The sequence below is a fragment of the Eubalaena glacialis genome, chromosome 9, assembly GCF_028564815.1.
Source record: "Eubalaena glacialis isolate mEubGla1 chromosome 9, mEubGla1.1.hap2.+ XY, whole genome shotgun sequence".
In the NCBI taxonomy this organism is placed as follows: domain Eukaryota; kingdom Metazoa; phylum Chordata; class Mammalia; order Artiodactyla; family Balaenidae; genus Eubalaena; species Eubalaena glacialis.
In genome coordinates, this window is record NC_083724.1 from 7,168,125 (window position 1) to 7,188,394 (window position 20,270).

At 39.6% G+C, this 20,270-nt stretch overlaps 1 protein-coding gene across 7 annotated transcripts in view; it reads left to right on the forward strand.

The window, feature by feature from the left end:
• The window catches only part of FNBP1 (formin binding protein 1), a 143,141-nt gene that overhangs the window by 110,780 nt on the left and 12,091 nt on the right, over positions 1 to 20,270 (forward strand). For 3 of the 7 annotated variants that reach the window (XM_061199766.1, XM_061199764.1, XM_061199765.1), the window contains exons 8-11: positions 518 to 664; positions 2,580 to 2,777; positions 3,719 to 3,901; positions 13,362 to 13,471. In XM_061199766.1, coding sequence (XP_061055749.1) covers positions 518 to 664; positions 2,580 to 2,777; positions 3,719 to 3,901; positions 13,362 to 13,471 — 638 coding nt within the window. The remainder of the gene's footprint in view (positions 1 to 517; positions 665 to 2,579; positions 2,778 to 3,718; positions 3,902 to 13,361; positions 13,472 to 20,270) is intronic. The other 4 variants (XM_061199767.1, XM_061199770.1, XM_061199768.1 and 1 more) reach the window with 2 other exon arrangements.

Consider the following 20,270-nt stretch of genomic DNA (forward strand, 5'->3'; position numbering starts at 1 on the left):
GGTAGAGGCACAAGAAATTTACGGTTGCTGTAACTCTAACCTTTTTATAGGCCTATTTCCCACCTAGAGAATTTTTTAGAGGTAACAGTGCTGCCAAAAAACAACTTCCTTAAGTAACAGCGGACCAAACTGGGGCTTCCTTGGTGGCATAGTGGTTAAGAATCTGCCTGCCAATGCAGGGTACATGGGTTCGAGCCCTGGTCTGGGAAGATCCCACATGTTGCAGAGCAACTAAGCCCGAGTGCCACAACTACTGAGCCTGCACTCTAGAGCCCACGAGCCACAGCTACTGAAGCCCGTGTGCCTAGAGCCTGTGCTTCGCAACAAGAGAAGCCACCGCAATGAGAAGCCCGCGCACCACAACAAAGAGTAGCCCCCGCTCGCCGCAACTAGAGAAAGCCCGTGTGCAGCAACAAAGACCCAACGCAACCAAAATTAAATTAATTAATTAATTAATTATTTAAAAACCCAGAAAACAGTGGACCAAATTAATTTTATGCAAATTCTAATGTTTCAGAAAATACAAGAGATGGAGGAGAGGAGGATAGTGAGAATTGGAGAATCAGTGAAGACGTATGCAGAGCTGGATCGGCAGGTGATTCCAATCATCGGGAAGTGCTTGGACGGAATAGTAAAGGCAGCCGAGTCAATTGATCCGAAAAATGTAAGTACTATAGTTCGGACTTAATTTATAACTAAGAGTTTGCGGTCCCATTATTTCCCTGCCCCTTTCCACAGTGACCATATTTAATCACCTGAAAGTAGTTGCTTTCAGTGGTCACAAATACTTTTCAACAGTAGCAGCACCATTTTAGAGTTTTTTAATTCAGCCCTCTGTGCTTTGGATTAGTATAGTCACTGGCACACTTAGGATTGTAGAGCTGAGTCTGCTAGTGTAGGTTTAGGTTCATATAACAATGGCAATATTGTCTTAAGGTGGTTTATTTTTCCTCCCATGTAAAGATGTCTAGAGGCAAGAGGGTCCAACCATGGTATGGGCAGATGGTCTGCAAGTCCTCAGGGACCCAGGCTTCTCCTAGTTCACAGCTTTTGATGATATGACTTTCAAACTCAATATGGCTTCTGTAGCTCCAACCATCACATCCAAATTCCAGAAAACGTTATATAGAGAAGGGCCCATGCCATCTCTTTAAAGAGGCTTCCTAAAATTGCTCCCTGTACTTCTGCCTACATCTCAAGAGATCTCAGAGGTCAAAACTTAGGGGCCACCTCCTGTTGTACAAAAGACTGGGGAGTGAAGCCTTTTTGCTGGGTGGCCATGTGCCTGACTTAAAATCAGGGTTCATGTTACTAAGAAGGAAGGGTGATTGGCTATTGCAAGACAATTGATCCCTTTGGCACACCTACAAAATTGGTAGCTGCAGCAAATTAAAATGTGGGCTCACTGTAGGAAGTTGAGATTTTTCCAAATTGTCTCCTTGGTAGTTTTTTTTTTTTTTAAGATTTATTTATTTATTTTATATTTATTTTTGGCTGCATTGGGTCTTTGTTGCTGCACGTGGGCTTTCTCTAGTTGTGGTGAGCAGGGGCTACTCTTCATTGCGGTGCGCGGGCTTCTCATTGCGGCGGCTTCTCTCGTTGCGGAACATGGGCTCTAGGCACGGGCTCAGTAGTTGTGGCTCGCAGGCTCTAGAGCACAGGCTCAGTAGTTGTGGTGCACAGGCTTAGTTGTTCCATGGCATGTGGGATCTTCCCGGACCAAGGCTCGAACCCATGTCCCCTGCATTGGCAGGCGGATTCTTAACCACTGCGCCACCAGGGAAGTCCCATCTAGTAGATTTTTTAAATCAGATGATCATTGAGTTAGAAAGTTATTACAAATCACATGTGCTTTTGTAACAGTTTAACTATACATCTATCTATCTATCTTTGACACGATGGTTGTCATTTTCTTACGCATTGGTCTTCACCACCTGACCCCAAGAAGATTCTGAACTCAAAGTTCCTAGCAGGGTGCACACCACAGAGTAGGCAATCAGTTCACTGATTTATTCAGCAAACATTTATTGCACCATTATCACTGAACACCATCTAGGTACTAGGGACACAGTGGAGGAAAAACAGAAGGGAGCTTACATTCTAGTAGAGGAGAGACTGTGAACAAATATATACATAAAGAAAAATTATTCAATAAATTCATATCTTTGAACCACAATTAACCAAAGAAATCAGAGAGATTATCTACTCTTTGTTTTGACTTTGTGTATGCCAAATTGCTTTAAGACCTTCTGATGAGAACCAGTTTTTGTACTACTGTATTTTTCAAGGGAATTGCATAATAAACGGCCCTATTTTTCTGCTTTTAGCAGCCATTCTTAATTAATATTCGTTTCTGTAAATGTAGAAAAATGGTTAGTTATTAAAAGTATCTTCAAATCTCAGCTAGACATGTAGCTTTACAAATTATTCTTTCTAATGATAAAAATATTACTAGAAAATCTATTATTAATCAATATAACTTATTTAGAATATCATCTGTATGAGGTCATCATAGTTCATTGTGTAAACGGTATTTGCATGCATTTGAACGTATTTGGGTGTGATGGGTGTAATTTCAGGATTCACAGCTGGCCATAGAAGCTTATAAGTCCGGTTTTGAGCCACCTGGAGACATTGAATTTGAGGATTACACTCAGCCGATGAAGCGCACTGTGTCAGATAACAGCCTTTCAAATTCCAGAGGAGAAGGCAAATCAGAGCTCAAATTTGGTGGCAAATCCAAAGGAAAGTTATGGCCGTTCATCAAAAAAAATAAGGTACTGATGGCTGGACCCAGTGTGAAATGAGTGTTATAAAGTGTGGAGATGTTCACTTTATCTTTTAGTCTTAAAGGAATGAAGATTTTAAGCTTGTTTCAGAATGCAAAAAAAAAAGCTAGTGTGCTATTTTATTTCAAGACAGTATCTCTCTTTGGTGATGGTACCTTGGCCATGGCCATTTGTCTTATTTCAGACACATTATCACCTGCACCGTGTCACCCACACTAACAGATTACTGACCTCTGGCTGTTTTGCATCATGCCTTTCACTCCTAAGTCTCCTAGATTGCTGGTTACCTGGGCTGGGAGAAGGAAAATTGTACAACAGTTCTATAACCATGTATCAGCATATCTAATTGAAATTGTTTCCATGGGTTAATAACTTGGTTTCCAACTCATGTTAACATATGTATCCATGAACATTTTTCATTTTCTTTTTATAGTGTGATACGTAAGTGCATGACAGCATTAACCTGGGCATAAAGTATGATCAAGGCGACATGACTGCTTTAACCTTAGAATAATTTAATATTTCAAGACTGTCTTTGCTGTTTTCACAACCTTAGCATTTAAGGACTTTCATTTTCTCCCATCAAGCTGTGTTAGTTTAGGTGGTTTAGAAATATTTACCCTTCTGGCTTACACTGGTTTAGAGTAACTAATTAGAATGGTAGTTTGCATGTGAAAGTCTGCATGAGCTTCTTGTCAGATATTTTTTGCTATTCTTCTGTTGCTTTACTTACTAAAGCTCCCACTTTCATCATATTCTCATTTAACATATCCTTACATATTTTCTTTTGGACCATGGCCTAAATATTTAATTGTTTGTGTTTGACTTGCTTTGGGTTTCAAATATTATTTGATGCTTATTTTTGTTTTGTGTCTTATCTTCTTGTTTCTGATTTTTTACTCTGTCACTGCTCCGTCTCTTACACGTAGCTTATGTCCCTTTTAACATCCCCCCATCAGCCTCCCCCACCTCCCCCTGCCTCTGCCTCACCCTCTGCTGTTCCCAACGGCCCCCAGTCTCCCAAGCAGCAAAAGGAACCCCTCTCCCATCGCTTCAACGAGTTCATGACCTCCAAACCCAAAATCCACTGCTTCAGGAGTCTAAAGCGTGGGGTAAGTTCTGCTCTGGAATCCTGTCTCTCTTGTGCGCTTTGGTTGCATGTTTTGTTCTGCATAACTTATTTTGTTTGTGAATGACTCCATTGTGTTTTCCCATAACATAAAACAATAAGAACCTATGATTCATTATAGCCGGAAAGAAGAAGAGCCACAGAGAGAGGAAAGAAGGAAGGAAGCAGGATGGGTGGGGGAGGGGTGGGGAGCCAGCCACCCCAGAGTTCTTTTTGTCTGTAGTACATTTTGGATGGACCTTTCTCCGTTTCCCTTTTGAAACATCTAAGTCATTAATATTTTACCTTGATTTTACCAAAAAAGGAAACTTAGATTTCGTTTCTAAAGCTAGCAACATTTGAGGCGTTGGAAATCACTGTATAGTCAGAAAATATTTGCTTAATAATTACTGAAACAGTGTGTAATGAGGGTACTTTTCTCTGAGCTATGCCTCGGGGTTTGAGGCGAAATGGTATGGGTTACAGCGGTTTCTTTAGCTATTTTGGTGATGGTGCAAGATGTTGATTAAATATCTGATAACAGACTGACTGCAAAAAGGCGTAATGCAGTATTTATCTTAAAGGGGGAAATAATAGCAGCTCACATTTACTGAGTGCTTGTCATTTGCCAGACTCTGTTCTATGCGCTCATTTACTTTTTTCAACCACCCTATGAACCTGGGTACTAAGAGTTCTTTATTTTACTGATAAGAAAACTGGTGCATACAAAGATGAAGTTAGGAAGATATTGAGCCAGGATTTAAAGCCAGGGAGCCTGCTTATGATCTGAGATTCTATGAGTGCATACTCAGGGAGAATCTATTATACTATGATTGACTCATAAGTGGATGTTATTTAGACTCAGGTTTGCCATCCTAATTAAGATCGCACGTGCTTAAGTCACAGGGTTTTATGGAATTGATCAGCAATACAAAGTAGATAACCAGTTCGGTTTTTTAGAAAAAGATTGGAACAAGGTCATTCCTAGCCTCCTGAATAAACCTAAATGGTCAGTCTAGTCTAAGCCATCCCCAGATATTCTTTATAATGAATAATGAGTAAACAAACATTAAGTGCATTAACATATCCAGTAAGGTTTTCTTTTGTCCTGTCCTGTGGGAGTTGAAATATAGTTGTAGTGGGATGTGTTCTTGTACAAATACAATTTTTACTTTTCCCTTCCTCTGTGTAAAAAAGTTGTAAATATAGTAGATAGCTACATTGTTACCTTTTAAAATAAGGGACAACAACCTCATTTCTTTATATGCAGAGTTCCTTTAGTAATGGAATCTCAAAGTTTTATGCAAAGAATGCAGTTGGTGGAATTATCCTGTTTTAAGGTTACCCAGCATATCCAGGTTAAGAATTAGAATTTAATTTCCTAAAGATTTCAAGGGAGGCCTTGTTGGAAGGCAGAATATAGCTTCAAAAGTGGATGATGAATCGTGTTGAGTTCTATAATTAGATCTCCATTATGCTGGCTTTTAGAATTCTCCATCCATCTCTGCTCCTTGTTCATCGAAGAATTTTCAACATATGACTATGTGTCGCTATACTAGACTATAGACTATAAAATTTTCCATTAACTGTAAATCAGTTACCCCATCTCTGCTGCTTCCAAAACCTTCACAGAGCACTCATTTATTATATTTATAAAGATATCTCTGCATTGTCTTTTGGAATCTCATAATGAAGGATGTTGAATATTCATGATTGTTTACCATTTGTGTATGTATCTATTCCATTCTTCTCTCAACATCACAGTCTGTTGGTTGCACATGGTTTCTGAATCATGTTTCATGGTGTTCTCTAAATGTTTAGGAAGAGACCAAGAATGTCAGTAATCAATAAGTGTAAGAAAAGATGGCTAGGAAAAAATTAACACTTGAAAACAAAAACAGTGAAATGAGAAACAGGTTATTTTGATTAATTAAAGGAACCCTATCCCATTTTTTTTTAAAAAAACATAATTAGCAAAAATAAATTTTATTTCTTACACCTCAAATCTGTGCTCAGCAAAATTCTATTTTTTTAAAAAAATTTCCTAAACTTTGAGTGTGTTTTCAAGAATAAACACACACACACACACACACACACTAGAAGCATCAGTAAATAAATAGAAACATATTTTTGCTTCCCTCATTTTTAGTTGATCTGTTTTTAGGATCAGATTTGATGTACTTTTCTTCAGGAAGTAGCAGTGCAGAAAAAAAAAAAGGAAAGGAAATACATCATAGAAGTAAGATGAGGAAGTTTAAAAAAATCTAAAGTTTGGGGAAATAAATTTGATTTTAAAGCAATTTCAAAACGGAAGGTACATGGTTTAACGGGATCCATGACTAAAATGATGCAGTCCTTGCTATTTCATTTATTCTACTTTTTAACTTTAAGACTGTTGCACCAAAGATAGCAAAAGGATTCTAGGAGAATAACAAACCTGTTATTTTAATATGTCTTTTAATTTATCATGTTTTTCCGCTTTCAGATCCAGATTTTAATCATTTGTTTCTATTATCAGAATGTATAAATCCTATGCAAACGTTTCTTCGCATAAGTAATTTCGTTTCTGAAGAGCTAAGTAGGATAAAATATTTTTTGTTGTAAATCATTCACATTTGTAAGCAAATGTCTCATTGAACATCTTTAAAGATTGGCATGCCACCATTATTAACCATTATTTCTTTACTGAAGTCAAAGAAAAATGAAGCTAGATTGTGTGTTCTCAATTTGCAGTCTACAAAGTGTAACTTTATTGTCTTAACATTTCTTTTTCTGGTATGAGCAAGGGGCTTCTAAATCTAAAATATGGACATATTTTCCCCACGTTTTAGAGTTAATTGTACAGAAAAATACCATCATCGTTGATCAAAAGATTTTGAAAATCCCTACCAATTGTTTGTCAGATGTAACAATCTTCTGGTTACTTTCATTTTATTTATTTTACCTTGTTCTCTTGCTGATTATTGGCAGACTCAGTCTCTCTGTTTTCACAAAGAACTCATGAAGAGGACGATAGGGAAACCCACGTATGCTTTTGAAGCTAGGGATTATGTTGTAAGTTTACCTGTGACGGCTAGGTCATACGGTCACGGCACAGGCACTAACCCCTGTGACAGCACCAAGACTGGGGACCCAGATGCTCTCTGACCTGGTCGCTGGGAAAAGCCTCACTGTATCGATCCAACCACACAGGCTTCTTCTTCCGGAAAAGTTGCACGGAAAAAGGAACCAAACTATCAAACTTCCTAAAAATGTCAGTGAGCTGAGCTTGTGTTTTTCCCCTTTTCACTGATTGGGGTTGCCGTCTGAGCTGATGTCACTAGGTATGATTTTACGGCAGAATTTCACCCCTAAAAGGCAGCTGGTCACGGGAGAATGACACTCTCGCAGACGGCAGCGTGTAGCACGCTTACCCACACCCACGTCTGAAACAGATGGATCCGTGGATCCGTAAGGGACAACCAAAAAAATCAGCGAAGCCTGAGCAAGGTCATAGAGCGGTGAAATGACTTTCCATGGACCTTAAACCAGATACTTGTATATTCATGTTCACCGTCCCCTTTCTTTGTACTTGAGGTTAGTACCTGTGACGGCCCAATAACACATGGATCCGCCAGCTCTGTGTGCCCTCATGTGTTATTGACACTCGTGGCTCCCCAGGCTCCGTAATTGTTGCCTGAAACTGACAGCTTTTTAGCTCTCCAGGTGTCTTGCAATGCACTTAATGCAACCTTTAAAAGTATTCTCTTGGCAGATGATTCAGTTTCTAATTTGAAATGATCTAACTGGCTGGCTTACAGTTTAAGACCAAAAACCAGTTTATAATTGTTAAAAAGGATACCATATGCTGTGATGGCACTTCTTGTAGATTATCCATCACTGTTCACTTCAGAAAATTGAATTTGTCTGAGAATTCGATATTGCCTATCTCTATTGAGATTTGTTCTCAATCCTAATGACTTGTTTTTATTATGAAGTGGTTATATTCCTATGCTCTTAGTTTTGATGTTAGAATTCTGTTTTTGGAATGCTTAAGAAGGAATATATTACTTTAAGCAATGGAAGTAGCCAAATAGAAAGCAGATAGAGTGCTGAGTTCAAATTAGGACATTTATACAGTAATGTCTGAGAAACATTTGTATATGGTCGTATGCTTTGCAGGGAAGATATTTGCAAAGTTTTCTGCTGTGCACCATAAGTGTTGTCCGTAAAGAACTCAAATTGTGATGAACAGATCTGTGCTAAAGTTTACAGGAGGGGCTCAAGGCATTCATGTAGGTTGCCTATGTGAGAGCGGTCATGAATCTGACTGTACCTGTTTCCCCCAAAGTTTTGTCTTGCTACTTCTTTCTTTAAAAGTCTTTTTCCCCATAGGGACAATTTCTTTAAAAGCTTAATGCTTGTTCACAAAGAAGTATCAACTTTGAGTTAATCTGAAGAATAAGATTTTTTAAATCTAGTTAAGGAATTTTTAACACCCTCTCCCCTCCCAATTTAAAATCAAAGGACACTTTCTTTGGTACTTTGTCTCCGACATATTTTTGGATCCTACTACCAATTGCCTAAACTTTAGGGTTGATAACAGCTAAGTGTGCACTGAGCTCTCAAAATACTGCTTTATAGCCAAAAAGCATGTCTCACCTGTTTCTGAAGAACCAATGTTTCTTTTCCTAATTTTGAGATGCCTTTTAATCTGGTTTTGGATCCAGTAATTAGTATAGTTTTGCCAGTCTCCGGGCCTAGCAGAATTGCAGCTGCTGTGTCCTGGTAATTAACAGGAAATCCATAGCAAGGAGTAAGTACACCTCAGTAGTTGAGACAGTTGGCTATTTCCTAAAGGTAACTTGTAAGAGCAGCAGCTTCTGTTAACTCCCCAGATGCTATAGAACCCCTGTGGGTAGGGCTCTGAGTTCGATAGAAAGCCCCAGAAGACACCTTCTGCAGAGCAAGAGGTTCATGAAGTCCACAGGTGGAAGAGAACATCATGCTTCCACCTCCAGCCAGACGCTGAAAGGCTCCCTGGAGGTTGGTTCTTAGAGCATCTTCCAGTCCTTGGTTCCCATTTACCAGTTTGAGACTTTTGCCTTAATACCTTTAGGAAATTCCACTGTTCGTATTTATTAGATCTCCTTAAGATAAAAATATTACTGGGATGTTGTGGAACTAATCGCTTTCCCAACGCTTTTAGTCTGTGTGAAACTTTCCATGGGAAATTTGGTGAACAAAAGGCTATGTGATTATTTCCATCTTTTATAATCATGCTATTTCACCAACTGCAAACTTATATTAGTTTATACTCAGGCTGATGTGACCAATCCAGAACAGTAAATGGAAACTCTCCTTTTCTATCTGTATTCTTTGCTGTGGCAACGTGGCGGCTAAAGAAAGGTTTTGGTCGATCAGCCCCTCTTGGGAACTTTGGCACAGAACCGCTACAAATCATTTTCACAAAGTGCCAGGTGAATTGATGTGTTATGTTAATTCAGTGGAATGGACCAAGTTCCTCTTCTTCTCATGCGTTGTTGTTTCTCTCTCTCTCTCTTTCTCTCTCTTTTTTTTCCCTATTACCCCTTCAATTTTTACACGAAGCTTTCTCTCAAGCTGGTAAGCACAATTCCTCCATGCATGTCCTGAATCTAATCAGGTTTTTTGGTGTATGTTTTGTGGGTGCTGTGCCACTGTGCAACATATCTTCAGAGTTAACTGTTGATTTTTGTTTCTCTTGTGTGTGCTTTTGTTGGTGTTTCTTTATTAGACCTCTGGAATACAGAGGTCCAGAGTCTAACAGAGGTGATCGTAATCTTTTCAAGTTGCTAAGAAAATTAACGCTTAACTCATGATTTGGTTTTCTTTACCACTGGAGTCTTAAGAGGATGACAGATGTTGATAAACTTTATTTAAATATGAACATAAATATGAATATTAAATGAGGGAGTTTATGTATTGGATCATTTGGAATAAAAGCAAATATAATCATTGAAAATTGCTCCTCCCCGGGAGCCACAGAAGCAGATGAAAAATGCTGGGGACCTGAGGGAGACATGCAGGAATGATGCCGGGCTCCAACTCAGGTCTAAGGCACCTTCGAGAATTGGAAGTCATGAAATCTTTAAGTTGCTACATAAATACATTGGTGCCTTGTGCATAGCTGATTTAAGAAATCAAAGACGATTTTATGGACAACGAAAAGAGCCTCCTAAGCCTTTCTAAAATGATTTCCTTAGTGTTCGGTGTTGTTTCTACTTTTAATTCCATAGCCCTAGTAAATAGTCAAACTAATCATTAAATCTATTAAAAGAAACTCTTAACCACATAACCCATTACTGTACTTCAAATATGTATAAGTTACGTAATAGTCTCAAACACCAGAGCTGAGAATATCCTAAAATTATGGACAATGGTGAACTGTGACACTTCTTCAACCAGGAACAAGATCAGCATTTTATGCGCTGCTGTTGAGAAAGTAGGACAATATGTTATGGTTATCCTTATACATACTTTTATATGTGTTTCAGTATATACATAAACATATATATACATAATTTTTTGACCTGACTCAGTATTTGGCAACTGTTCCAGCCCTAAGGAAAAGGAATATTTTATTAAATTAAACATTTCTTAGACGGCAAAATAAAATCCCGAGAAGAATTCTACAAGAAGGAAAGATCTTAAATGAACATCAGTCATTAGCAGCAGTATGAATTTGGGAGAAATTGGATCCATTAACTGGGAGTCTATCAGATGCCAGGGTTTCTTTTTTGCCCTTTATTTGTTCTTTTGCTCACGTGCTAGCAGCTAAAGATAATATTATCAGGCAGTCTTTCTGTTTGAGATAAATCATTTTACCAACCTTGTATTGAATTGTTGCTTGATGCCCTTACTTTGAAGCTAACAAAGAAGTTACACACAGACGGCTTGGGTGTAAAAATAATAAAACTCAAGAAGCAGCTCATTTCATTGCCCAGGAGCAAGTGTTTGATTCCAGTAGCACGTAAAACAAGATCCTCTTAGAGCCACAGCCATTGAAAATATGCGTATTTTGGCCCTTTTTCCAAACCCTGGTACTGCCAGTCTCTTAGGTGCCCCTCCAAAGAGTTCAGAAAATCTATTCTGACTCGAAGGTAGAAATAAAAATTCTTTTGTGGCAAAATGAATCATAGGTGAGAGTATTGTTTGAAAGAATTCAATCTTCAAAAGGCGAATAGGACAAAATGAACCTTTGAAGGTACTTTCCAGAAACCTCAAGTTTCTTTGGATCTAGAAGAAGCTGTTGACCTGAATCTCCAATGGTAACATGAAGTTTGTTTGAGGCATAGTTACTGGGATTAGTTTTTAAATAACAACACAGAGATATAGACTATCTATTGAAAGGGACCTAATTGGTCAGTTAGACTAACTCCTGATCAAGTGAAGGGGATTCATTTATTATTTAATTGCTTTCGTTTTTGTAGATAATCAGGGTTGCATTTGTTGTTGTTGTTGTTTGGGCTATCGATTTATAAGTCATAAGTTAAGAGTGTTTTTTACTACAGATTTCTATGCACCTGTTTATCCAGTGCAAATCTTACACCTGTTCACAGTCTAGACCTATGTGGTACAATATGGTATCCACTCACCCCAGGTAACTTAATTAAATTTAACTTAATTTAAATGAAAAGTAACTAAAATTTTAAAATTCAGTTCCACAGTTGTACTGGGCACGCTTCAAGGGCTCAACAGCTATGTGTGGCTACTATATTGGACGGTGCAGATGTGAGAACATTTCCATCACTGAGAAAGCTCTTTTGGGTCTCATAGCACATAGCGAGGCTCAATAAATCTGTATGAATTAACACTGACTGCTTACTAGGTTTGCTGACTTCTGCAGCAGTGTATCTCACGCTGTGTTTTGTCGCATTCTAGCATTAAAACAAAAATGAAACAAAAACAAAATCTCTGTTCTAGAAAACATGCTGATCTCTTTTAAGTCAATTCAGCATGAGAACAAAGTACTGAGCTTTCAGGCTCAGTGACTGAGGTGAGAAAATTGAAAAGCACTTAATTAAGGTTTCAAGTGTTATAGCCCAATAGTATATGGAAAAGGAAAAACAAGTCTGCTTTATTTTTATATTGAAGATTAGTTGGCTTCATCTTAGTTTTAGAAGCAAGTTGAACTTCCTTGGTTTGGCATTAGGGAATAATCACTTCTATTTTGCTTTTCACTCAAACACACACACACACACACAAGTCTTTGAGACTATTAGCTGAAAGGTCTTTGGTGGCCTTAGTGGTGAACTATTTGCTGAATCACAAACTTCCAACCCAGCAGCCTGGCATTTTCTCATAAGCAGCCTAGGAACTTCAGTCACAAGCCCCCGTGTAAGCTGCTTGGCAAACTCAAGCTAATTTTGCAATTATATTATCCGGTCCCTTCTTTTCCACCCACTCCCAGGCAAGCCCGTCTTGCCTTTGTTTAATTGGTTCTAAAGCAAAATCTCTTTTCTAAATTCCCTGGCTTATCTCTGGCTATTGATAAATTTCTCTTTCTTTATGAAAATAGCCTCATTTAAGGAAAAGCACCTGATGGCCACAGCTTAGCTACAGCTTCTGACGTGTAAGCGTAGGTAGGAGTCTAGAAACTCACGGTTGATATTTTCTACTTAAATCACGTGCACAGAGGAAAGAGAGCAATTTTTTTGAAAGGGAATCAAGATATCAAAGTACACTTCTTCTGATGAATTAGAAACAGCTGAGGCCGATTTCATACACTGTGGGAAGTTGGTTTTGAATTTGGGACTGGGGGCGGTGTTCTCTATGAATTCTCTGAGATGATCCTAAAGATGACGAAAAAGAACGGACCAGATTTTTTAGAGGCAGCAGAGGCAAGAAGAGTGCATGGGAGGGAGGTGGGGGGGGGGATTTTTTTTTTAATGTCCCTTTTACCCACATTCTCTGAGGAACTAGACGTCCCATCTGTCACTTCACGGGGATGGAAACTTTTGGCCTCAACCTGTGTGAAGAGACCGGAAGGAATACTCAGACTGGGTGGGGTGGGGGGAAGCAGTGCCATCGAAATGAAACAGTTGGCAGGGGCACTTATCACTGTTTTATGTGAAGAAACATAAACCTAAAGCTTCAGTGTTGCCACCGACACTGACAGTAAAGTGCAGAATCAGTCTCCAAATTTGTTTTTCATTGATCCTCTCTGGAGTCAGAGGTATATCTTCCTGTCTCGGTGCTCCCTGCCTTGTCAGAGGTGGCGGGGCCGGCATGAAACGGTTTGCGGGCCTTTTGCGGTTTGCATGCACTGATTTTTGCCTCTCAGCTGAGTGTCGTGGGAAAGAGCTTAATTTAGTTCATGAAAACACATGCAGACGTCTGCATTGCCCTGGTGTCTGGGGAATCTTTCCCGCAGGCTTCCCTCGGTGTCTTTTTGTCAAGGAGTACCGTGAGGTTTTCTGGCTTATTTCTATTTGCATCTGCAGGGTGCGACTCCAGAAGATTTCAGCAACCTCCCACCTGAACAGAGAAGGAAAAAGCTACAACAGAGAGTCGATGAATTAAATAAAGAAATTCAAAAGGAGATGGATCAAAGGTAGAGTGGATCAATGTGACTTATTAAGAAATTTGAGTTCAGTTTGGAAAGATGGGAGGCCCTAAATTAGATTTTAATCCAAGTGATTATTTTAGCCGTGTGTTTGGTTGTAGTCTACTGGATTGCTTTATTAAAGACAGGGAGGGGGCTTCCCTGGTGGCGCAGTGGTTGAGAATCTGCCTGCCAATGCAGGGGACACGGGTTCGAGCCCTGGTCTGGGAAGATCCCACATGCCGCGGAGCAGCTGGGCCCGTGAGCCACAACTACTGAGCCTGCGCGTCTGGAGCCTGTGCTCCGCAACAAGAGAGGCCGCGACAGTGAGAGGCCCGCGCACCGCGATGAAGAGTGGCCCCCACTCGCCGCAACTAGAGAAAGCCCACGCACAGAAACGAAGACCCAACACAGCCAAAAATAAATAAATAAATAAATAAATAAATAAATAAATAAAGTGTAAAAAAAAGAAAAAGACAGGGAGGATTCTTTTAACAAATAGGTATTATTCTGAGTTTGGGCAACAAAATACATATGGTTATCTTCTTTATTCTTGTATGTGTTCACTTACTTTAATAATGCTACATTTACCATGTTATCACCATGGAATGTAAATTCAGGTTAGACAAGAAAATTTCACAAGTACAACAAAGCATTCTGTAGCATACCAGAGTTTGTATAATGTCTGACCAAACCAGTTTGCTCATAAATCACTTCCATTATAGGTAATCTATTTAGTTTAATATTTATGATTCTTATAGAGAAAATAAACATACTGCACACATTAAAAAAAGTGTTTTTCATTTACCTTTGCATTAGCACTTAAAAAACACATTTCTATTTCAAGATGTATATTAGCCATAAAAAGGAACAAAATTGGAACAAAAGGAACAACATCTCATTTGTAGAGATGTGGATGGACCTAGAGACTGTCATACAGAGTGAAGTAAGCCAGAAAGAGAAAAACAAATATCGTATATTAACACATATATGTGGAATCTAGAAAAATGGTACAGATGAACCTATTTGTAGGGCAGGAATAGATTCGTAGATGTAATGAATGGACATGTGGACACGGGGGGGAAGGGGAGGATGGGACGAATTGGGAGATTAGGTTTGACATAAATACACTACCATGTGTAAAATAGATAGCTAGTGGGAACCTCCCTGTATAGCACAGGGAGCTCAGCTTGGTGCTCTGTGATGACCTAGATGCAGGGGCAGGGGGGAGGTCCACGAGGGAGGGGATATATGTACACATATAGCTGATTCACTTCATTGTACGGTAGAAACTAACACAACACTGTAAAGCAATTTTACTCCAATAAAAAAAAAATTCTAATATAACAGCAGCAAAATATAACCCTGCAATTACAAAAGTGCTAAACGGGGATCTACAATTGTTTTCTTTTTTTAAATTAATTAATTAATTAATTTCTTTATGGCTGCGTTGGGTCTTCATTGCTGCGCGCGGGTTTTCTCTAGTTGCAGGGAGCGGGGGCTACTCTTTGTTGCCGTGCGCGGGCTTCTCATTGCGGTGGCTTCTCTTTGTTGTGGAGCACAGGCTCTAGGCACGCGGGCTTCAGTAGTTGTGGCTCACGGGCCTAGTTGCTCCGCGGCATGTGGGATCTTCCCAGACCGGGGCACGAACCCGTGTCCCCTGCATCGGCAGGCAGATTCTCAACCACTGCGCCACCAGGGAAGCCCTGGTGGGGTTTTTTTTGTTTGTTTCTGTTTTGTTTTGCTTTGTTTGGCCGCACCACGTGGCTTGTAGGATCTTAGTTCCCTGACCAGGGATTGAACCCGGGCTGTGGCAGTGAAAGCCCGGAATCCTAACCACTAGGCCACCAGGGAACTCCTGTTATCTCTCTATCCTGAGTGTAGAGGTGAGGTTTTGTACAAATGAGGAAGAGCAAAGTGGCATGACCCCCACCCTCTCCCTTGCCCCACGTCCGAGCTTTGGATACAAAATGTACTTGTCTTTCTATTTGAGGGTAAGTAAAAATCAGCCTTCCTATAGATTCTCATGTCTTCTTGTCTTTCTATAGAGTGTGTTGATGGTATCTAGAAAACAAGTCACAGTATGTCTTATACACATCACCAGCCATTAGAGGTGTAAATATTTGCTTGTTCTTGACGAGCATCTGCCCATCTGCCCAGGCTCCCACGGTGAGAGTCCCCTGGTTTCTGAGCTGTTCTGTAAGTTTGATCCTAGGGATGGTAGGTTGGTGCATATGCAAAAAAAAAAAAAGAAAAAAGGAGGAAAAGATTCAATATCTCTTCCCATTTGCACTTCCTTCCCACATTTATAACGAATAATACCTTCACATCATTTAGGGGATACTTGCTAATAATCCTGATTGAAAAGCCACTTTAGGGAACTATACTCAATATTTTGTAATAACCTATAAGGGAAAAGAATCTGGAAGAAAAAGTTAGATATGTATATGTATAACTGAATCACTTTGCTGTACACCTGAAACTAACACAACGTTGTAAATCAACTGTACTCCAGTTTAAAAAAAGAAAAGAACAGCCACTTTTTATTCTCTCACCTTCTATATTCTCACTGAGGGAATTAAGTGAATCATCATTAATGGCGATTTGAATTTAAAAGATAACTTGAGATTTTGTGCTCTATAAGTAGGCCAAATTGTAGTCCTACATAAATTTAGTTACATTGAAGCTGGGGTTAAAACTTGGTTGTGCAAAAAATAAACAAACAAACTTGGTAAGGCAGTCAGTGTAAGTACATGCAAAAGAAAAGTGGGTATTGATTTTTTTTTAATCTCTGGGAGAGCAACTCCTGAAAAATAGATCATTTTATAAACATTGTTGCAGTATGTTGAAAAGAGGAACACATATGGTGAACTTTGTTCTAGTTTTATATTAAAAATATACTTTATGAAATAAAAATTTTTGTACTTTTTATAAATAAAAGTCTTTGTACATTTTATAACATCTGGGACCAAATATAAAAGGGTTTATAAATGTATTATAAACCTCCTGCTGTTTACTAAGTGAGCACTTATATTTTGCACAGGAGTAACAAGTTATGACTCAAATATCTGAAATGACATTTTATAGGTTGTTGACAGACTCTCTCTAATTGTTTGATATCATGCAGAAAAGTTTCTCTGTCACTTGGGTTGTGGCCATGGAACTTGGTTAACGTTTGAAACCCCAGAGCAGCGCTTGCTGGTAATAAGGCAAATCACGTTCAACCATTCACTTCACCTCTGTTTATTGAGCACTTACTGTGTACAAGGAAATATTCTAGGTATAGCAATGAGGATAAAGCGATGAACAAAACATCAAAAACATCTGTTCTCATGCAACTTACATTTTGTGCAGAAGGAACAGAAAATAAAAGGTTTTGAGCAGAGGTGGCATGATCTGGAAAAGGTTGGATTTTTGTTTGTTTTTGGTTTTGTTTTTTTTAAATAATCAATCCAAAAAGGCAAGAAAGGAGAGAAAAAATATTAATATATAGAATAGGCAGGACAAATCAAAAGCACAAAATAGAGTGGAAGATTTAAAATTCCAAGCACACTAGACACCCCGGATTCCAATCTGGTTCCACCTGTTTCTTTTGCAAACTTTGGACAAGATTCTTAACCTCTTAGCACCTCGGTTTCCTCACCTTGAAAGGGGAGTTAATATGCCTGTCTGTGATGATTAAGTGTGTCAGGGTGTGTCAGGTGCTGAGGACAATGCCTGGCATATTGTGTTTGTAAAATAAAATGAATCAGTATGTTAAATGTGAACAGACTACATGTTCCAACTAAAAGAGATTTTCAGATTGGACAAAAAACTAAAACCCACATGTATGCTAGTTACAAAAGACACGTCCAACTCATAAAGTGCAGAAAGGTTGAAAGTAAAGACTGGAAAAAGATGGGGCTTCCCTGGTGGCGCAGTGGTTAAGAATCCGCCTGCCAATGCAGGGGTCAGGGGTTCGAGTCCTGGTCTGGGAAGTTCCCACATGGCGTGGAGCAACTGAGCGCATGTGCCACAACTACTGAGCCTGTGCTCCAGAGCCTGCGAGACACAGCTACTGAAGCCCACATGCCTAGAGCCCGTGCTCCGCAACAAGAGAAGCCACCGTAATGAGAAGCCTGCGCGCAGCAACGAAGACCCAATGCAGCCCCCCAAAAATTAATTAATTAATTAATTTTTTTAAAAAAGAATGGAAAAAGACAGACCGTGCAGGTACCGACCAGAAGGAAAACTGGTGTGAGAAGACTGACTTTCAGGCCAATAAACACCCCAAACTATTCAGCTCAAAAGGATCAACTTCATAAAATAAATGATTCAAATAACAAATGGCTCAATTCACCAAGAAGACATACAATTTTAAATCTGTAGAACCATAATAGCATCACCTCAAAATATAGAAAAGGTTATGCTATCAACCTTCTGACATAAGTACAAGAAATACAAATACATCATTATAGTGGGAGATTTTTAATGCACTTTTCTCGGTAACTGATAGAATAGATTAGCAGAGAGTCAGGATAGAGGATTTGAACAATATAATTAACAAAACTGACCTAATACACAGATATCCAATAACTGCATGCTACACATTCTTTTCAAGCACACATAGAACATTTCCAAAAATTGGGCATATCCTGGTTTTATAAAATGAATCTCAACAAACATCAAAGGATAGACATCATTCAAGGTATGTTCTCTGAAGGCTGCAATTAAGCTGGATATCAATAACAAAAATTTAGAAATTAAGAAATGTGGCTCTCAACTAACACAACATTGTAAAACAACTATACCCCATTAAAAAATAAAATAAAATGTGGCTCTCCGCATGGCTCAGTTATAGCAAGAAGCCTGCTCAGTCAAGTTAGAAAGGCTCCCCACCCTTGTTATCCATCACTCTGGCATGACATCAGGAAGAATCCTGTTAAGTTGGTTTAGCAGGAATCACTCCATTCACCTTTGATTTTCCATCCACTGAGTCCCTCATTCTGCTTATTGGCTAAAAATCCCCAGCTATCTTTACTGTATTAGGAATTGAACCCAGCTCTAAACTGAGGTGTCTTTTCCCCGATTGCAATTGTTTTTTTGTGTTTTTTTAATAAAATCTGTTTTTACTGCTTAAAAAAAGAAAGGGAAAGAAATGTGGCTCTAAGTAACACATAGATTAAGGAAGAAGTCATCATAGATACTAGAAAATATATGAAACAGAACTGAGCCTTAACCTTAATGTACATTCTCCATCTCCGTTTTTGGGATGTCACTAAAGCCATGCTTATAAAAGGAAATTTAAAGCTTCCAATACATATTAGAAACAAAGAAGGCTGCAAATCAATGAGCTAAGCATCCATCTCAAGAAGTTAGAAAAAGAGTAGCAAATTGAACCAAAGAAAATAGAAGAAAGGAAATGATAAAGGAAAGAGTATCAATTAATGAAATAGAAAGAATCACACATTCAACAGAGAGGATGAACAGAGCCAAAAGCTGGTTCCTTGAAATGATTAACAAAATTGAAAAACCTGCAGAGATTGATTAGGAGAGACCTGGGCAAGAGGAATGGGAGATAGTGATTTTAAACAACTCTTTTGAGAAGTTTTGCAGAGAAATAGGGTACTGGAGGTATAGGCCATGAAGTCAAGAGAAGACTTGTGTACATGTGGATGACCTTGCAGTTTGTTTGTTGTAGGGACATCTATTCATGTAACAAATACTTAGTGAGCATCTATAGTGTGCACCAGGCGTGGTCTGGTCACTGGGGGTTTATCATGTTCGTAAAGGGCTTGAGCCCAGAGAGCTCCTCGGAGAGCTGCTGTTCTAGGTGGGAGAGGCAGACAATAAACAATAAGCATAATAACAAGTCATATAATGTTGGGAAGAGATACATGCAGTGGAAATAAAAGAAAGTTGAGCGAGGTAAGTGGGCTGGGAGGGCAAGTGGGTGGAGGGCTCCCGTGGAGACGTGGTCTTAGGGAAGAACAGAGGGTTCATTGTGCCCACCAAGGGGCAACACGGGCTCAGAGGCAAGGGGGCAGGTGGAGGGGCGGTGAGGACTTGTGGAAATTCTCTTCCACTTATTTCTGTATTTTTTTTTTTAATTTTTATTTCTTTGGCTGTGTTGGGTCTTCGTTTCTGTGCGAGGGCTTTCTCCAGTTGCGGCGAGCGGGGGCCACTCTTCATCGCGGTGCGCGGGCCTCTCACTGTCGCGGCCTCTCGTTGCGGAGCACAGGCTCCAGACGCGCAGGCTCAGTAGTTGTGGAGCACGGGCTTAGTTGCTCCGTGGCATGTGGGATCCTCCCAGACCAGGGCTCGAACCCGTGTCCCCTGCACCGGCAGGCAGACTCTCAACCACTGCGCCACCAGGGAAGCCCCTATTTCTGTATTTTTGATTAAACTATTTCCCATGACTCAAAATACAGTTTGTGTTGTTGGTCTTATGCTGGGTGATTGGTATAGAGTTTCTTTTGCTGAAGCTCATTAAAGTTAGCCCCTCACCCTCGGCAGGGAGTCATTTGCTCTAAATTTAACTCAAATGCTCCTGAAGTCCCTTGAAGCCAGGGTTCCAGTTAGCAGAGCTCTCTGGTCCTAGAAACAACCTTCAGAGAGCTGCTATGGGCGGCCTTCCAGACAGGATTGCAGGAGGGGTGTGGGATCTTGCAGTGTGTAGCTTTAAGGCTCTGTTGCCCACCTGTCACGGATCCCGACTGTGGGTTCCGTTTCTTAATAGTTGAAATCGTTGAAATCGAACTGTTTGACTTAATCTTTAAAATTCCCAGAGCAATGACCTGCGCTTCTTCATGAGGTAAACATTGCAGCC